General features: G+C 37.5%; 2 protein-coding genes across 7 annotated transcripts in view; one reads left to right on the top strand and one right to left on the bottom strand.

Annotated features, from left to right (window-relative positions):
* CSPP1 (centrosome and spindle pole associated protein 1) overlaps positions 1 to 20,637 on the bottom strand; it is a 192,467-nt gene that overhangs the window by 158,286 nt on the left and 13,544 nt on the right. The window lies entirely within an intron of this gene.
* PPP1R42 (protein phosphatase 1 regulatory subunit 42) overlaps positions 1 to 20,637 on the top strand; it is a 45,051-nt gene that overhangs the window by 11,704 nt on the left and 12,710 nt on the right. For 2 of the 5 annotated variants that reach the window (XM_070802633.1, XM_070802630.1), the window contains exons 3-7: positions 1,136 to 1,302; positions 2,533 to 2,671; positions 4,163 to 4,294; positions 12,479 to 12,596; positions 14,957 to 15,088. In XM_070802633.1, the coding sequence (XP_070658734.1) occupies positions 1,136 to 1,302; positions 2,533 to 2,671; positions 4,163 to 4,294; positions 12,479 to 12,596; positions 14,957 to 15,088 (688 nt within the window). Of the gene's footprint in view, positions 1 to 1,135; positions 1,303 to 2,532; positions 2,672 to 4,162; positions 4,295 to 12,478; positions 12,597 to 14,956; positions 15,089 to 17,312; positions 18,864 to 20,637 lie in introns of those variants that run through there. The other 3 variants (XM_070802632.1, XM_019974125.2, XM_070802631.1) reach the window with 3 other exon arrangements.

Below are 20,637 nucleotides of genomic sequence, written 5' to 3'. Positions count from 1 at the left end.
GTAAGAACTCTGAAATTATTTCTTATTTTTATATAATTAGCAATGTAAAGTATAGAAATTGGTATATCCAACTAGTTCCCAAGATGTGGCTGTATTTTAAAAGATCTTAACTTAATGAAAGCTGGGATATTTTTTAGCAGAATTTCACTCCTACCTCTTGCCTACTTACTCTAACTCTACCACAACACAAAAAATGATAGATTCTTTAAAAATATCTTTAAGTATTTTCTTACCTTCAAAAGTAAGTAGTGTTCATTTATATAAAGACATATAAAAAGAAAGAAATTGACTTTAATTCTTTCACATAGAAAAACCAAGGGTGATGTCCTTTCTCCCTTTTTTTCCTAGACATAAGTGTTAGTCAGTCAGTCCTGTCCAACTCTCTGTGACTCCCTGGACTATAGTCCACCAGGCTCCTCTGTCCATGGGATTCTCCAGACAAGAATACTGGCGTGGGTAGCCATTCCCTTCTTCAGGGGATTTTTCCCGACCCAGGGATTGAACCCAGGTCTCTCATATTACTCCGGCAAATTCTCTACCACCTGAGCCACCAGGGAAGCCCCCTATACATACTATACCTATAGTCATATAGTTTTACAATAATGGGTCATATTGAATGTACTGTTTTCATTTTTTTAATGAGATCTACAAGATATTACTAAAGAAATTAAAGGATATTTAATGGTGTTCCCTTCAATCGCATTATTATAGCTTATTAATCCATTGTTCTTGAATATCTAGATGATTTCCAGTGGTTTTTCAATATTCCAAACCACACAGTTTATTTCCAATCCTACAGAAAGATTAAGCTCTGTTTCATAACGTTGAAGCAATAATTGGTTAGATGCTTTAACTTCCAGAGGAGTCTAACTGTTTCCAAGGAAAACTGCTTGCACTGGGAAAACCTTTCTTAGCAAAAACAATTTTATTGATAAGGTTACAGAATACTAAAGCCTAGAACTAATATTGTAAGCATTCTGGTCTTATTTTGACTGTGCTAAGAATGGGGGAATTCTGTTCTTTTATATTAACCTTAATGAAATGTATCGAATGATAGAGTGAAAAGCTTTCTTGAAAACGACCCTCTAAGTTTTCATAAGAAATTAAGTATGATCTGTTTTTGTTTTCCTTTTAGGAAGATCTCTCTCTTTGTAAAAATCTTAGTGTTTTATATTTGTATGATAACCGCATTAGTCAAATCACTAACCTGAATTATGCCACCAATCTGACCCACTTATACCTACAAAACAATTGTATTTCATGTATAGAGAACCTCAGGTCATTAAAGAAACTGGAAAAACTGTAAGTGCTTTTATTTCTCAGTAATGTAATTGTCATCATTACAGTAATATTTTTGCATGCAAGCATTTCCTTTATCTGTCCCATTTTTATTCCTCTGCAGTATTACTGTTATATATGTAATACTTGATAATTTGTATTCTGTAAGCCCTGGTATGCTTCTTTTGCAGGAGGGTGAGTTGTCTCAAGGGCTTATAGGGATATCTAAAACATGCTTATTTAGGCTCAAATGGTGAAAAAAGTGTCCATGGAACCCAAATGAGTTCTGTGCCTTTCAGAATCACACATCTCAAAAGGGCAGGGTCATAGAACTGATAATGTTGATGTAGATTTGACTGTAAAAGGCATTACTGCCTATGATTTTAATTAAACAATGGGGCCCAGTGGATCCAATTTCCCCATATTGGAAGAACTATCACTGCTTTCCAAAAAGCAGGCCAAGGTCTCAGAATGGGGGGAAGAAGTAAGGTGGGAGACGCTTATTAAAACTTCATATTGTTGTATAAAACAGACATGCAAAAAGGATTTACTATGTAACACAGGGAACTATGTTCAATATCTTCTAATAACCAATAATGGAAAAACAATCTGAAAAAAATATATATATATATATAATTGGGTCACTTTGCTATACACCACAAACTAACACAATACTGTAAATCAACTATATATCAATTTTTAAAATGCAGATTTCTGGGTTCCAACCTAGGTAACCAAATCAGAATCTCTGGCAGTTAGGCTCAGAAATCTTTACTTTTAAACCTATAACTCAGATGATTCTTATGCACTCTAACACAAGAGGAGCACAGATAGAGAGGACTAGTCCAGTTCTCTTATTTTAAAAATGAACATTTCTCAGAATTAATTAATTATAAGAAACAAATAAACAAACCTTTCACTGATTTAATACAAAAGAACATTCTGCATGTACAGATGACCTTTGACTACCGAGGCTTTTCAATAGAAAACACTATAGAGCTGCATGGTCCATGGTCCAGTTGGTAGATCTGCAAATATGAAGTAATCAGGGATAAAGAGTGCCCACTCTAAGTGATATGCAAATTTCACTACATGAAGGTCAGCGTCCCTAACCAGACCTCATACATACACCCAATATTCATTGGTAAACTGTATAATTTTCAAATAGTTCAATGATTTTGTTATGTTTTCATCATACACATAGACCGTGATGTCTCAGAATGCCTACTTAAAATTTTGTTTTATATTTTGCAGATATCTGGGAGGCAATTACATTGCTGTCATAGAAGGCTTAGAAGGACTAGAAGGACTAAGAGAGCTTCATGTTGAGAGTCAGAGGCTTCCTCTTGGAGAAAAGCTTGTGTTTGATCCAAGAACCCTTCATTCTCTGGCAGTAAGGCTGCATTTGAGTATTCTGACAAAGACTATAGTGACCAATGGTTATAATGAAAAAAAAAGAAAGGTGGTGAAGGTTTATCTGGACATTGTACATACTGTGCATGTTTATATGGTCAGTTGAGAATTTAAGGGCTAAAACTAATTTTTCCTACATAATTTATTTGGCTGCTCTGGGTCTTAGTTGCAGCACAGGGGATCTTAGTTGCGGCATGGGAAATCTAGTTCCCTGTCCAGGGATTGAACCCCGGGCCCCCTACATTGGGGCTTCCTTGGTGGCTCAGACAGTAAAGAATCTGCCTGCAATGCAGGAGACCTGGATTCAATCCCTGGGTGATGAAGATCTGCTGGAGAAGGAAATGGCTACCAACTCCAGTATTCTTGCCTGGAAAATTCCATGGAAGGAGGAGCCTACCAGGCTACAGTCCATGGGGTCACAAAGAGTCGGATACAACTGAGCGACTAACCCTTTCACTTTCCCCTACTATGGGAGCATGGAGTCTTAACCACTGGACCACCAGGGAAGTCCTGGGTAGTGCTTTAAACTGGAAAAGAAAGGAGTGACCTGATTTCTATCCTATCCTCCCTACTCTCCTATAGAAACAACTATGTTTCAGCTCAACCTCAGCTGAACCAAGCAGACTTACCCCACTGTGGGGATGGCTAGTTCTATTACAAATTGCCACTGTAAATACTTTTGCTTGCTCATTTTGGCATAGATTCAGGCAGATTCTGAAATCCTATTTGAAAGGAATACTTTTAAAGCTATACTTCAAGTCCTGAAAAGTATCAGGAAGTATCTTCTCTAAAGGTGGGATACCTGAGTGAGTTGTCTCCATCTTGGTAGAGAATCCTGGGCCTTAAGAGTTTAGATGCCTCTGACTTAGTGTTGCTCTATTATATACTTATGTCCTCATTAACAGCTGATTTTGAAGTTCTTGTTGATTGGTAATTATTATTTTACCTGGCTCCTGAACATACAAATTACCAAGAGAAAACTATATGGAGAGATACAGATAAAAATACAAACAAGATATTCTTTCAATTCTTGATCATGTTTCCTATTTAGAAAAACAAAGATGAAAACTGTTTCTCCCTAATCTTAGTGATATTTAACACAGAAGGATAATTTGCTTAAACTAAAATAAGCATTTTTTCTACAATGTGTTATTTGCTTATTGGGACATCTTTTTTCTCTCTTTCCTTCTTTCTTGGCTTCTATCTATAAATTTCTCTCATATCTTGGAAGAGAAAAATCAGATTTATGAAGGAACTTTAGACAAAAATAGTAAGTTACATTACAATTACCATAGTCCTAAAAGTTTCATCAGAAAAAGAAATGGCATAAAAACAAAACTTCCAAGGATTTTTATTTTCTTGTCTAAAGAGGAAAACAGCCTGAACTGATCAATTAAAAATTTTTCACAGATTAGGATTTCTGGTTTCTACATATAGCATTTAAGTAGATTATTTATTAATCCTAAATTAGTTCCTTTTCTTACAGAAATCCCTCTCTATATTGAATATCAGCAATAATAATATTGATGATATAAGAGACTTAGAAATACTGGAGAATCTTAATCAGCTCATAGCAGCTGACAACCAACTTCTGCATGTGAAGGTAAGGTAAAGAAAAAAGTTTTCAATATTTACATGAAATTGTGGTTGAAAATACTTATTTTACTATAGCTATAAACTTACTTTTAAAACTATTCTAAATTTGTTCTAAAAGTAGTTCATTAGTCTTTACTTTGTAATGTATTTATTTGCATAATTCTGCTCTTACCTGATTTTCTCTTCCATACCCCAAGATCTCCATCCCTCACCGACAGACAGATGTTTCTCTGAGAAGGAAGTATATGCTTTTTCCACTCAGTTATTTTTCTATCAAATGTTTCCCTCTAGATACTTTGCTGTCAAAGGTCCATATAGTCAAAGCTATGGTTTCCCCAGTAGTCATGTACAGATGTGAAAGTTGGACCATAAAAAAGGCTGAGTGCCGAAGAAATGCTGCTTTTCAAACTGTTGGAGAAGACTCTTGAGAGCCCCTTGGACTACAGGGAGATCAAACCAATCAATCCTAAGGGAAATCAACCCTGAATATTCATTAGAAGGACTGATGCTGAAGCAGAAGTTCCAACACTTTGGTCACCTGATGTGAAGAGCTGACTCATTAGAAAAGACCCTGATGCTAGGGAAGATTGAAGGCAGGAGGATAAAAGGATGACAGAGGATGAGATGGTTGGATGGCATGATCAACTCAATGGACATGAGTTTGAGCAAACTCTGGGAAATGGTGAAGGACACAGAACCCTAGGGTGCTGCAGTCAATGGGGTCGCAAGGAGCAGACACAACTGAGTGACTGAACAAGACACTAGGTTTCTTGCCTCTTAACTCTGATCTCCCAATGAACGAGTTTCTAGTAACTGTAACTAGACGTGAACGCTCTCCTTGCTGCTCCTCCAAGGGAAACACCTGTATCTTTAATTTATTCTAATTTGCACTAGCTATATTCTGGTCATATTATGCCATATCATACCACATTCATTCAATTACTCATTCATTCAAACATGTATTGAGCATCTACATGTTTGCCGGTCATTATACTACTCTATGTAGATCAGAAGAAGAAAGAGTACAGGCCCAGGGAATAAAAAAAAAGTCAACAAGTGATCAGACTACAATGTGGTTCTGTTTTCATAAGTATTATAGTATCACTAACTTAGCCTAGGGCTAGGGAAGACTTCCTGGAACCAGTCATTTGTAAGCTGAACCACTGCCAAGACCTCATAGTTTCTGGTTTGGCAATGAGGTGGCTGTGATATAATTCCTTTACATTAGACCATAGGAAGAAGAATAGGCTTCTTTCCCCCCATAAATAGAACTCTTGTTTCAAAAGCACTTACAGAAAGAAAAAAAAAAAGCACTTTCAGACAGCTATCCACTGACTCTAAAACAGTTATTTCTGGTCTTGTTTCCAAATTTAGCACTATTACCTTGCTCATCTCATAGCCACTGTAGTTGTTCACTTGCTAGGTTCTGTCCAACTCTTTGCAACCCCATATACTGCAGCACACCAGGATACCCTGTCCTTCACTATCTCCCAGAGTCTGCTCAGACTCATGTCCATTGCATTAGTGATGCCATCCAACCATCTCATCCTCTGTTGCCCCCTTCTCCTCCTACCCTCAATCTTTCCCAGCATCAGGGTCTTTTCTAATGAGTCAGTTCTTCACATCAGGTGGCCAAAGTGTTGGATTTTCAGCTTCAGCATCAGTCCTTCCAATGAATATTCAGGGTTGATTTCCTTTAGGATTGACTGGTTTGATCTCTTTGCTGTCAAAGGGACTCTCAAGAGTCTTCTCTGGCACCACAATTCAAAAATCAGTTCTTCAGTGCTTAGGCTTCTTTATAGTCCAACTCTCACATCCGTACATGACTACTGAAAAAACCATAGCTTTGACTATATGGACCTTTGTTGGTAAAGTGATATCTCTGCTTTTTAATACGGTGTCTACGTTTGTGATAACTACTGTAAGCAGTAGATAATTAATAAAATAAATATTATTCTACTACAAATGAATTCCCCCAAATATCAAAATGCCTTTAAGAGCAAGGACTTTTTGTCTATTTCAGGATGCCCTAGAGCTCAGGCCAGTGCCTGGCACACAGTAGACACCTACTACGTGTTTATAAAATGAATGAATACAATAACAATTTAAAATATTCAACCATCTGGGGAAGGAATGCAAATCATTTAGTAAGTTCCGAAGGCTGAGATACACCAGAAGTTGCTTTTCCTTCCCATAGAGAAAAGATACTCACATTGTGAGGATGAAATCTCAAGTTCTTTTGCTTCCAGCAAGAAGATACACACAATTAAAAACACTGATACACAGCTTCTTGGATGTCTGAATACAGACTTGCCTAGGAGTCATTTGGAATGTGCTTTTATGGTCATTTTAAATCATCCTCCGAAGGCTTAGTCAAAGGGCAGGAAGGTTAGCATCAGAATATTAACTTAGTTCTCTTTATATATTCCTGGGATCAGCGTCTCCATTTTTTGGCTTTAATTTTTCCATTCTTTATACTCATTGATCGAAGTTGCCCCAAAGCTGCTGACATCAAGCCCTGTGCCATGGGAGAGAAAGCTCAATGTGCCATACATAAAGTCACTGACATCCATCCTAAGAGTCTTCAACAACAGACAGCTTTGTGCCATGGGGAAAAAGAAATGTACATCATTAGAGAATTCTAACCAAACCACTATAATTACCGATGGCTTTTAGCACTCAAACCAGCTGCCCTTTATTTGGACACTGTAGGTTCCTCAAATGCATCTACAGAAAATACATGAAATAAAAAAATGAAAAAAATAATGGTCCCTTAGGATGATTGCATAAGGACCTGGAGGAATCTGGGCAAATAGCTTCTGTCCTCCCTGCTATTTGGGATTTCATTTCCTTCCCTCTCACCCACAGCTGCCACGGACTCCTTCCCCCAAGATCTTCTAGCCCTGCCAGCATCTCTCCTATTCCCTAGTCCAAAGTCCAGGCAGAGACTCCGGGTGAGGGAGACGAGGTGCGGGTAGAAGAGGAGTAGAGGAACAAACAAAATAGAAGATAAATCCTGTCTCTCCATTCTATGTCTGCAGCACTTCTAATCAGCAGAATTTTCAAAACAGTTCCATATAATCTCTTGCTTAAAACTCTTGTTCTGCTTCTCACCTCAGATCCATTCATTCATTCAGGCATTCACTATTTCTTCTTTTTCATTCATTCAGAACACCTACCATGTGGCAGCACTTGCTAGACAAAGGGGAAGACAATAGTGAGCAAAAAAAAAAAACAAACAGATCCAGTCCCTGAACTCAAAGATCTCTCAGCATTGAGAGGAAGAGAAACATTAAGCACATAACTATCCAAAACATAAGTAAAATTGTACCCCAGGCAAGTGCTATAAAGGAGCAGTATGTCGCTCTGAAAGCCTATAACTAGGGGAACTACCTTAGGGAGCTGAATGAAGGCTTCCCTTAGGAAGGCAGTGCTGAGCTGAGCTCTGAAAGAACAGAATGGCTTACCAAGTAAAGAGAATAATGTGCAAAGGCCGAGGGGCAGGTAAGAGTAGGACTCAGGGAGCCTGCAAGAAAAGCCATAAAGGATGCAGTCAAGTAGGGTAAGTTGCTTCCAAGAACTGAGACAAAGAAAGTACAAAATTGTCAATGTATTGCTCAGTGGTAATGTTAGTGGTTCCTGATCAAACGCACCAGGTTGTAAGAGTGCCCAGTGATTGAGGAAGCAGAGGCAGTGACCAAGACCCTTATAATTCCAAGTGTGGTCCTAGAACCAGCAGCATCAGAAGTGCAGAATCTCAACTTCTGCCCCCATACCTACTAAACCAGGACCTGCATTTAAACAAGAACCCTACATGATTCATAAGGACATAAAAGTTAGAAAAGAATTGGTCTGGACTACTATTTAAGGAAGTGTAGTGATGGTGGGTAAGAGATAGGATAAAGCCCAGAGGAGGTGGAGAGACTGGAAATCGAAGAGAAGGATGATCCCAAGAGTAGGAGGCCTGTGGAGAGAGGAAGGGATGAGAGAACTAATTCATTTGGGAAAAGAGGTAGGACTTTTCCTTTGCTGATAAAAATTGGAAAAACGAATGGAAGAGGAAGTGTGAGACCAAAGGCAGAAAACTGAGAGAACTCTATGCTAGATGACCCAGTTCTCTTTAATAAAAATGGCGGCAGAATCAATCACTGAGGAGAAAGAAACATTTTAAGCCAAATAATAATCCATACTTTAGAAACTCCCTTTTTTAACTCATAGAGCTCTAGTTTAAATATTTTCTTTTGACTAGTATTTATTTGCATTTTTTCCCTGGTAACTCTTTTAAATAAGAATGAGACAATGGAGACTTCCTGGCAGTCCAGTGGCTAGGACTCCATGCTCCAAATGCAGGGGGTCTGGGTTCAATCCCTGATCAGGGAAATAGATGCCACATATAGTGCAACTAAGAGTCTGCATGCCACAAGTAAAGATCTCGCATGACTCAACCAAGACCTAGCACACCCAACTAAATAAATATTTTAAAAAGAATGCAACAATGTATTAACCATTTATAATAAAACCTGGATTTCTGCAAGTAACTTGATGAGCCATGAACTAGTAAAAGGCCAACATTATATATCTTGCTGATACTATTAAATCAAATAAATATCATGGCTGCAAAAATGTATAACAACTTGAAAAAAAGTTTAATCTTTACCTTCAGTTTTTATGTCTGCAAAGTTTGCTAAGTCAATAAAATGATCTGAAAAGTTCATCTCCCAGTCAGATATATCAGTCAGTGATTTACTTCATTAGTTTTCTGATGCCCATTTATCATGAGGTAAAGCATTTTAGAATGAACAGTGGAAATCAAAAATTTGACGTGCTTGCCTTTTATAAAATATTTGACTTATAAGATACAAACAAATAAACCACTATAGCCTGTCATGTATTTCCAGTTTCTAATTTATTCAACCTCTGCTCAATATTGATCCTGACAAGCAAAGTAACTCAAAAGATAAATTTATTCACTCCACAGTTTAGTCAGGAACAAGCCCAAAATTATAGATTTTCCCAGGCAGATGATGACAGGCAGTCACAGGGATGACAAATGGCTGTCTTTAGATTTAGTTAGGACAGTTGGGCTAGACGTTTCCAATAAAGATTGGCGCATGCTGGTCAAATACAGGTTCATCAGTGGCCATCATTAATTGCAGCAAGAGCACTGCCAGTGCAGCACGCTCCTATCCTAGAGCTTAGACACCAGCCCTGCATGGGAAATAAAATCAGCTCCTTAGTATTTTGCAGCACTCCTCTAAGTGATAGCATGACATGATCATTTATCATACCGAGACTGTCCAGAGAAGTGTCTGCTCCCTTTAGCAACTTACTGAAGGGCACAAAAGTGAAAGCATTTTATGAAAGACAGGAAGGCAATGCACAACCAGAGCGTATCCAAAGGGTAATCATATTTCAACACAGGATTAGTTTAGTCTTAAATAAACATACACTGGGAGGAGGAGTATGCTGAGGGCCATTTATCAAGTGATGAACAATTAATAAAAACATACAGGACTCTTTATCCATATAAATTTTAAAGTTTTCTTATTGCTACTATAATGGGCATCATATTCAACACAGTACAAAGATGCAATGCATAGTTCCATCCTTCCAGAGGTTTTTAAACTAAGAGAAATATAATTAAATTCTCACAGAAAATTATGGTTGCATCAAAAGCTGTGGAACAAATGCTGAGAAGAGGGCATAACCCATGACCCAGGACTGAAGGATGAAATTAGAACTTTCGAAGAGAACTTTCTTTTAAGGCATCAGTTACTTGTCAGTGGATCAGAACCTGACTCTCTCTTAACGTCACTTTTTCTCTGTGTTGACCAAAATTAAGAGAGAAGTAGCTCAGGGGTAGCAGGGCAGACAAAGAGGCAGAGAAATAACACATGTATTCCCTATCTGCTCTGCCTCACACACTTTACATGCCACAGCAACGAATACTCTAATTACCCTCACTTTATAAATGAGGTCACAGACTTGCCTAAGGTCAAATAGTAAGAAGTGATGTCAGAAAGTTTAGGATTGCTTGTACAATTGCTTATACAATTCCTTGTATTTTTCACATAACTTATTTATTTGAATCCATCGGAGTCTAGCACAAAAATTAACCCGTAACTCAATACATACCTGATGAATAATGAAGTAAGCAGAACTAGAAATACTACTTTATATGGGAAGACATTGGTCTCTGAAAGATTAAAGTGCTCTGCAGTGGGTTCTGAAAACCCAGCTGTGCTTCTAATTATTCCCCAAAAGACAGCATTTCTTCATGTAGACACATCTGGATGTTCCATTTTTGTTACCTCCTTTTACAGTTTTGGGAGGATATTTAATATGTAGAAGGGACCTGCTACCAAAGCTTCATGGTAAATATATATTCTAAAGTCTAAAGAATAAATATAGTCTTATTATATGAGTTTTTTTCCAAAAATGGAAAAATGAAATATCTAAGCAACAGTAAACATGGATCAAGCAAGAATAAGGTGGAAGATACAAATAGTTAAATAGATATACAATGCTAAATAGTATCCAGCTTTGAAGGTGAGGAAATGCTATGGGGAATAAAAATACCAGCCAATGCATTAACAATTACTTTCAGCTTAGAAATTAAGAATATGTATGTATAATTTGTATTTCCTAATTTTTCCCTTATAACCTATGATAAGTTTGGTCTTAGCCTGAAGAAAACAAAAGAATCATAGGTGTTTGCCTGCTGCTATCCTCTGGAACTTTTATTAACTTTGTAATTCTCATACTCATATTCTAATGAAAAGCAGTCCTCTTGGATATGCACAGTATCATATGTATACAGCAGTGCTCAGAAAACCAAAAGCTCTCCACAGAATTAGTTATTATCAGTATTTATTATTACTGTCAGCAAAACATTTGCTTTAAAATAATGGTTTTGCCCTATTGAAGGTAGTTTTCCCTTTTTTTGCCTATGGCCACTGAATTATTAAAAATCAATCATGGGCAACAGAGTAGAAAGAGGGAAGAAAGCAAGGAAAGGAATGACAGAAAGACAAGACATTGGAGAAAGACAGTAACACTGGATTGAAAAAAAACAGGGAGAGAGAGGAGGTGATGAGGGCAAACAGAAAGCTTGTTCTTAAAGGTGACTAATCTGTTTTTCTCACATTTAGTTGGGTTTTCAACCATAGAACAATTTAATCATCCCTTTAAATATCAATAAGCTGATTTTCTTAAAAGCTATTAAAACATGAAAATGTTTATGATGCACATAAAACAAAACTGTACACACAGTATGATTGACAATTAAAAAAGAAATCCCTATGCTCAAAAAAGAAGACTAGAAGGATACATAACACATTAAAAGTGATCTTTGGGACTTCCCTGGTGGTTCAGCAGTTGGGAATCTGGCTGCCAGTGCAGGGGACGCCAGTTTGATCCCTGGTCTTGGAATATTCCACATGCCACAAGGCAACTAAGCCCGTGTGCCACGACTACTGACACCATGCTCTAGAGCTGGTGATGCGCAACTCCTGAGCCCATACGTCACCATTACTGAAGCCTGTGTGCCCCAGAGCTGGTGCTCCACAAGAGACGCCACCACAGTGAGAAACCTGCCACCGGAACTAGAGAGTAGCCCCTGCTCACAGCAGCCAGCGAAAGCCTGCACTCAGCAACAAAGACCCAGCGCAGCCAAAAAGAAATATTTCTTAAGTAATCTTTGGGTAATAAACACACATGGGATTTTTTTCTTCATTTTCTCCCTTTGATACATTTTTTATAGGTTTTAAAAGGAAAAGCAACTATACTGCTTGCAATGTCAATGGACTGCTTACTTACTACTCCATAATGGCCTTAATCTGTAAACTTCCATAAACTCTGCTAAGAACAAGGCATCTTCTGTAGCATGGATAGCCAGAAAGGCAAAGTGTTTCCTGAGATACAGGTTGGGTCCATTTAAGCTAGTGTGACAGAGTACAATTCTGTGGTCCTCAACTCAGGACCTTACTTTTTGTCTCATCTTTAGCCCCTTCTATTAATACTACAGACCATTTCATCAAAAAAAGATGTATTGTACATCATCTAAGTACCTGGCACTGAGCTAGAACTCCATGGAAAATAGTAATTACCTTTAAAAACAGTTAACTGACATGAAAAAAATATTGATAAGTATGAAATACCTATGTCTTGCTTTTTTCTCCTCTAATTATAGGATTTGGAGTTTTTACTGAACAAGTTGATGAAGCTGTGGAAAATGGATCTAAATAGAAATCCTGTTTGTCTCAAACCAAAATACAGAGATAGACTGATACTGGTGTCCAAATCACTGGGTACATGTTTCTATTATATTAATATAATTTTCCTAGAGAAAGAGACTTGGTTAACTCTTTAGTTAATGTATCAGCAAGCCTTCAGAAATATGAATATAACATCTGGACCTACAAAAATGGTCAACTTTAAATTTGATATTTTAATAAGAACAAAAGTTAAAATTGAGAAATAAAACATGAAAAAATATATTCTGTTCAGAAATAATTAAGATATCAAACACTTTCTTTAAAAAAGAAAATGTGGCTGTTACCAACAAAAAATATTTAGTCATAAATGTGTACAACTTGTTGACCTTTTGCCAAGTTTTCATTGGCACAAATCCTCTGAAGATGCCACGAGACTCTTGGTTCTGTAGGTAAAACTGATCAAAGTTTTCATTGCTTGACATTTGCCAAATGGCGCCTTAAGAACTTTCCTTTCATTTAAAATGGGAGCAAAGTACGGAATCACTTTATGAGACCCTTACAAATAATAACACTCCTGAATATGCACTATATAAGGGAAAATGGACGAGTGCTCTTCAGTAGGGACCAGCTTACACAGTATCAGAAGGATAAGCACTGCCCTCTCACAGAGGAGATTGTGGGAGAGTTTCTATGACATGCTGTGTGTGCATGCATGCATGCTAAGTCACTTTAGTCATGTCCGACTCTTTGCAACCCCATGGACTGTAGCCCACCAGGCTCCTCTGACAATAGGATTCTCCAGGCAAGAATACTGGAGTGGGTTTCCATGCCCTCCTCCAGAGTATCTTCCTGACCCAGGGATCAAACCCATGTGTCTTACATCTCCTGTATTTGCAGGCGGGTTCTTTACAGTATTCTCAGGCTTCCCTTGTGGCTCAGCTGGTAAAGAATCCACCTGCAATTCGGGAGACCTGGGTTGGATCCTTGGGTTAGGAAGATCCCCTGGAGAAGGGAAAGGCTACCCACTCCAATATTCTGGCCTGGAGAATTCCAGGGACTACACAGTCCATGGGGTCGCACTGGACTCAACTGAGCAACTTTCACTTTCACTTTCTTTACCACTAGCGCCACCTGACATGCTGTACTTGGGCATCAGTTCAGTCAGTTCAGTTCAGTCGCTCAGTCGTGTCTGACTCTTTGTGACCCCATAAAAACTAACCAACCATTTCAAAACTCATGGCTGTAGTAAACCTTGGTTAATCACAACGCTAGTACAGTGGTTCTCTTGAGGGAAGGAGGGGTTGACAGGAGGCGTATCAAAAGTATCCAAAACGATTTTTCAAAAAACACATATGGGAGGATCACACCCTGCCTACCCTTTACCCCATCAGCCAAGAGTAGGAAACAGAGAACACACAGGAAGAACGATCATGTATATTAGGTATATTTTTAAAGTAAATTACTTGTATATTTATATTTAGAATACTATCATTCATTAAAAATTGTCTTTAAAGAAAGACATGATAAAATGTTCACAATATAATATTTAAAAAGTAGGATGTTAATACTATATAGAGTTCCATTTCTATATAATATACACATATATACATGGTACATACCTAGAAAACAAACCAATGCTAAGAAATATACTCAAGTATTATCAGTGATTTCAGTGATTATTTCGGGTTGTGAAATACAGGCGATGTTTTGCCTTTTTCCATTTCTTTGAATTTTCCAAATATCATACATACAACATACAAAAATTATTTGTGTAACTGAATATGCTCAATTTTCAAAACTTTTAAAAGGAACAAAACGTTAAAATAGCTGAAATTTCAATTCGTAGAATAAAGAAGCCAGCTATGTGTATTATTCCTATTATTTCCTATATCTTAATGTATGTACTTTTAAAATACCATGTTACATATATAAAACTTCTTATTGACATTAACATAAAATATACTTTTCTTTTTCTATGAATAACCGTAAAATTATTAAATATTTAATTTTTGTTAAGTATGACATTTTTGTTTTGTAAAATAACAATGTAACTTATGCTTCAAGAAGGGCAACCAGACATCTAATTGTTTATAGTGATTCTGTTAGTCATGGAAAGGAGAGATATGGATAGTACTTACAGAGTCATTTTATGTTTTTGCCATCACGTTTTAGTTGTTTATAAAAAGCACATATTCTTTTTGAAATCAGAAAAAATAAAAATAAAAGCTCAACATAAATTGTACAAATACAAGAAGTTGTATAAATAAGGTATTTTAAAAATAAATTTATTTCAGTCTAGAGTGTAACTTAAGTTCATGTGCCCTAAACCAGTGGTATATATATTGTATATGTATTATAATATTTATGTATTATATAGTAATATTTATGTTGTACTGATAGCATTTATAACATGTATATATTACATTTTAAACATATATATTGTTTTTCTCTAGAATTCCTTGATGGAAAAGAAATTAAAAACATGGAAAGACAATTCCTAATGAATTGGAAAGCATCCAAAGATGCCAAGAAAACCAGCAAGAAAAAGAACAGTAAGAATGAGGATACACATAACTCATGCAACAGTAAGTAGGCCATCATTCATAGTCAGTCACTCCTACCAGCAAAAGGAATATTATACTCAAGAACAACAACAAAATGCCAAAAATTAGGAGGGTTTGTTTCATTTTTTTAATGGGCTTTTTTTCTTAACTTGATTACAATTTCTAGAAAAAATTTCCTATAATGTTTATATATAAAAATGGTAGCTACTATCAAAAAAAGCTATGTTTAGTTCATACTGAGTTATAATTATGTTGGCTATATAAACAAGAGAGCCATGAGGGTGGGGGAAATGTATAATTTTATATCTGGCAAAACTGCATGGGGACTTCCCTGGTGGTCCAGTGGATAAGACTCCACGCTGCCAATGCAGGGGGCCCAGATTCCACCCCTGGGCCCTAAGGGAACTAAGATCTCATGTACTGCAACTAAGCCCACACATGGCAACTAGAGAAGCCTGCGTGCCACAACTACTGAGCCCATGCCGCAAGGAACAGTCCATGTGGTTGGTGCAACGAAGACCCCGTGCAGTCAAAATTTTTTAAAAAGTGAATGATACTAGTTATCTAAATGGTGAAACAACAATCAGCTATATAACTTGTGAAACTGAAGTCACAAGTATATTCATTTAGTAACAGCACAAAAATCACATTTTCATCAGGATAAAAAATAAAGATGTATCACAATCATATATGTGGCCTATACTTGGTGGCCTGTCCCCTTTCTTAAGTACATACCCTATCATTTGAATATTTTGATTATAATATGCCTAAGGTGGTGTTACAAGGATATGGCAACCTCCCGAGTATAGCCTAACTAATGAAACTAACTAGCTAAGTGTAATGTGTAATAATCATCTTTACCATATTGGGGAGTATCCTAGAATTCACTCTTCACCAATTCTGTAGTCAACAATATTGGAATGAGCCACTTCCTCTGTTCCATGTTCGTTTTCTAGTTCCACAGCTAACAGGATGGAGACATGGGAAGAAGTGAGACCAGGCGAACAGGGAAAGAGGAACTAAAACAGTGTAGTGTGGCTTTATGCATAGACAGCATATCCTAGGAGCTCTATCACTCTAGGACAAGGAGGTTGAGGTGAAGAGAAGGAGGTGGAAAGCTCTGATGATTTTGCCATATTGTATCCACTGAACATGAACTGTTACTTTTATCTCACGAGTGATGATACTGTATTGGCAATATGAATTTCTCAAGATTTGAAACTTATAAAATGGACAAGAGGCATTTCCCCCTCTGCTTATATGTGGTTGGCTGTGAAGGGCAAAACTAGACTCAGGGTAAGGATTTACCTGTTTTCAGTATTACCTCAAAGATGCCAAAGTACAACCAAAGCAATGTTGAGAAAGATCAATAAAACTGAAGGGATAATGCTCCCTGTTTTCAAGCTACAGTTGAACCCTGAGCAATGAGGAGGTTAGGGGCACTGACCCTCCCCAATCTCGAAAATCTGCATGTGATTTTACAGTCAGCCCTCCATATCTTTGGTTCCACATCTGAGGATTCAACCAACCTCAGATCATGTAATACTGTAGTATATACTATAGAAAAAAAAATTCATGTAAAAGTGGACCTGAGGAATTCACACTTGTGTCATTCAAGGGTCAGCTGTATACTGCAAAGCTACAGTAATCAGGGAGATCAAACCAGTCAATCCTAAAGGAAATCAGTCCTGAATATTCACTGACTCATTGGGAAAGACCCTGATGCTGGGAAAGATTGAAGGCAAGAGGAGAAGAGGACAGCAGAGGATAAGATGGTTGGATGGCATCACTGACTCAGTGGACATGAGTTTGAGCACACTCTGGGAGATTGTGAAGGACAGGGAAGCCTGGTATGCTGCAGTCCATGGAGTCACAAAGAGTTGAACATGACTTGGTGACTCAGCAACAACAGTAATCAAAACAGCATGGTACTGGCACAAAAATAAGACACATAGATCAATGGAACAAAATAGAGAGACCAGAAATAAACTCACAACTATACAGCCAATTAATTTACAACAAAGAAGGCAAGAATATGCAGTGGGGAAAAGACAGCCTCTTCAGTAAATGGTGTGAGAAAAACTAGACAGCTACATGTGAAAGAATCAAACTGGACTAGCTTTTCACACCATGCACAAAAATACACTCAAAATGGGTTAAGGTTTACTCCATGTAAGAGCTGACACCACAAAACTCCTAGAAGAAAATATAGGCAATGAATATTTTTTTGAATCTGTCTTCTCAGGCAAGGGAAACAAAAACAAACAAATGGGACTACACCAAACTCAAAAGCTTTTACAAAGTGAAGGAGACTACCAACCTGGTGAGAAGACAGTCTAGTGATTTTACAAAGTGAAGGAGACTACCAACCTGGTGAAAAGACAGCCTAATGATTTTACACAGTGAAGGAGACTTACCAACCTGGTGAAAAGACAGCCTAGTGAATGAGAGAAGAAATCTACAAACGACAGGACGTATAAGGGGTTAATATCCAAAATACATAAAGAACTCACACAACTTAGTATCAGAAAAACAAATAACCCAATGAAACAATGAGCAAGGACCTGAATAGACATTTTTCCCAAAGAAGACATACAGACAGTCAACAGACAAATAAAAAGATGCTCAGCATCACTAATCATCAGAGAAATGCAAATCAAAACCACAATGAGATATCACCTTACACCTGTCAGAATGGCAATTATCAAAAAGGCAAATTACAAGTGTTGGCAAGGATGTGGAGAAAAGGGAACCCTGGTGCACTGTTTGTAGGACTGTAAACTGGTGCAACCACCATGGTAAACAGTATGGAGGTGCCTCAAAAATTAAAAACAGAATGGACCATGTGATCATGTGATCCAGTAACTTCACTACTGGGTATGGAAGAATCGATGAAGAAGATGCAATATATACAATGGAATATTACTCAGCCATTAACAATATGAATAGTATCTTACCACTTGTGACAACATAGGTGGATATAGAGGGTATCATGCCAAGTAAAATAAGTCAAAAAGAGAAAGGCCAACACTGAATGATCTCATATGTGGAATCTAAAAAACAAGGCAATGAAAACAGACTCATACAGAAGAGTGGTTGCCAGGAGGAGTGCGATGAACAGGTGAAGGGGATTAAAAGGTAAACCTCCAGTTATAAAATGAATAAGCCACAGGGACAAAACATATAGCACAAAGAATATGCTCAACAATATTACAATAACTTTGGATGAGGACATATGGTTACTAGGCTTATTTGTTGTTGCTGTTCAGTCACTAAGTTGTATCCAACTCTTTGTGACCCCATGGACTGAAGCACACCAGGCTTCCCTGCCCTTCACTATCTCCCAGAGTTTGCGCAAACTCATATCCATTGAGTCGGTGATGCCATCCAACCATCGCATCCTCTGTTGCCCCCTGCTCCTCCTGCCCTCTATTTCTCAGCAACAGGGTCTTTTCCAATGAGTTGGCTCTTCCCATCAGGCAGCCAAAGTACTGCAGCTTCTAGGCATATGGTGGTCATCATTTTACAATGATACAAATGTCAAATAACTATGTAACACTCCTGAAGCTAACAAGATATTATGCATCAATTACATTTCAATAAATAAATAAATAATTTCAGGCACACATTTTTTGATTGCACTTTACTGCACTTCCCTGATACTACATTTTATACAAATAGAAGGTCTGTGGCAACCCTTTGTTGAGCAAGTTAATTGATTCCATTTTCCCAACAGCATTTCCAACAGACATATTTCCAAAGAAAACCTACAAATGGCCAATGGGTATATTTTTAAAATGTTCAATGTCACTAATTAACCAGGAAAGGCAAATCAAAATCACAATGAGATATTTCCTCATACCTGTCATAAAAACTCTTATCATATGACAAAACAACAACAAATGTAGGTGAGGATGTGGATAAAAGTGGAACCCTTGCATGCTGTCAGTGGGAATGCAAAATGGTGCGACCAACATGAAAAAAAGTATGGCAATGCCTCAAGATTTAGAAATAGAACAACCATATGATCCAGCAATCCCACTTCTGAGTATATCCAAAAGAACTGAAATCAGGATCTTGAAGAGATGTTAACACTCCTATGTTCATTGCAGTTGGCTATTACTATTCATAATAGCCAAGATGTAGAGACCTAAATGTCCACTGACGAATGAATGGATAAAGAAAATTAGGTATATACAAACAACTGAATACTATTCAGCCTTAAAAAAAAAAAAGAGAGAAATTCTGTAATATGAAACAATGTGGATGAACCCTGAGGATATTATGCTAAATGAAATATGCCAGTTCCAGAAAGACAAATACTCCATAATTCCACATATATGAGGTATCTAAAATAGTCTATTTCATAAAATCAAAGAACAGAATGGTGGCTGCCCAGGGCTGTGGGTGGGAGGGTAATGGGGAGTTACTAATCAATGGATATAAAGTTTCAGTCAAGCAAAATGAATAAGCTCTAGAGATATGCTGTACAAAGCTGCACATGCATGCTAAGTCACTTCAGTCATGTGTGACTCTTTGCAACCCTATGGACCATAGCCCACCAGGCTCCTCTGTCCAAGGGATTCTCCAGACAAAAACAGTGGAGTGGGTTGCCATCCCCTTCTCCAGGGGATGTTCCCAACCCAGAGATCAAACCCATGTCTCTTATGTATACTGCACTGGCAAGCAGTTCTTTACCACTAGCACCACCTGGGAAGCCCACAAAGCTGGGCTAGAGTCAACAATAATGTATTTTTTGGACATTTAAAACAGTAACAGGGTAGATTCCATGTTAAGTGTTCTTACCACAATTTTTTTTTGAAAAGCAATATGGAATGCTACAAAGTACAGAAGCGTCATTTCATACCTTATTGTAGTTGTATCATGATAACCATTAATAATTTAAATGGAAAGCACTCCAGTCTAGGAAGCCAAAAAGAGGGGCAAAGGAAGAAAAAAGAACCAATATTATCGTGCCAATCATTTTAGATCTTTATATGCATTACTGCTTTAATCATTTTACCTTGTGGGAAAAATTATATCCATTTTTCAGCTGAGAAAGCTGAGTTTTAGAAAGATGAGATAACTTGTCTAAGGTCACAAAGATAGCAGAAAGTGAAAGTAAAAATGTTAGTTGGTCAGTCATGTCCAACTCTTTGCAATCCCATGGACTGTAGCCTGCTAGGCTCTTCTACAGGCAAGAATACTGGAGTGGGTTGCCATGCCCTTCTCCAAGGGAATCTTCCCAACCCAGGGACTGAACCTGGGTCTCCCCCATTGCAGGCAGATTCTTTACCATCTGAGACACCAGGGAAGCCCAGTAATTAATCAAAGTTATCTGACTTTATCAAAGAGCTTTGGTTTCTAGTGATTACTGTATTGATGACCGGTGGACAACGCATGCTTGGACATAAGGACAATAATGTCTGCCCTACTTAGAAATTCACTTCGGTTTGGCAGGAATTTAGAAAAATCTGCAACTGTATAAATGCATGATATGTAAACATATAATTTTTGCAAATACAAAGAAACTAGGGAGAAAAATGAGACTATATTATGAAAGAACTTTG

This window comes from Bos indicus, chromosome 14 (assembly GCF_029378745.1).
Source record: "Bos indicus isolate NIAB-ARS_2022 breed Sahiwal x Tharparkar chromosome 14, NIAB-ARS_B.indTharparkar_mat_pri_1.0, whole genome shotgun sequence".
NCBI classification, from domain to species: Eukaryota; Metazoa; Chordata; class Mammalia; order Artiodactyla; family Bovidae; genus Bos; species Bos indicus.
This window is presented reverse-complemented; position numbering and strand designations above follow the sequence as displayed.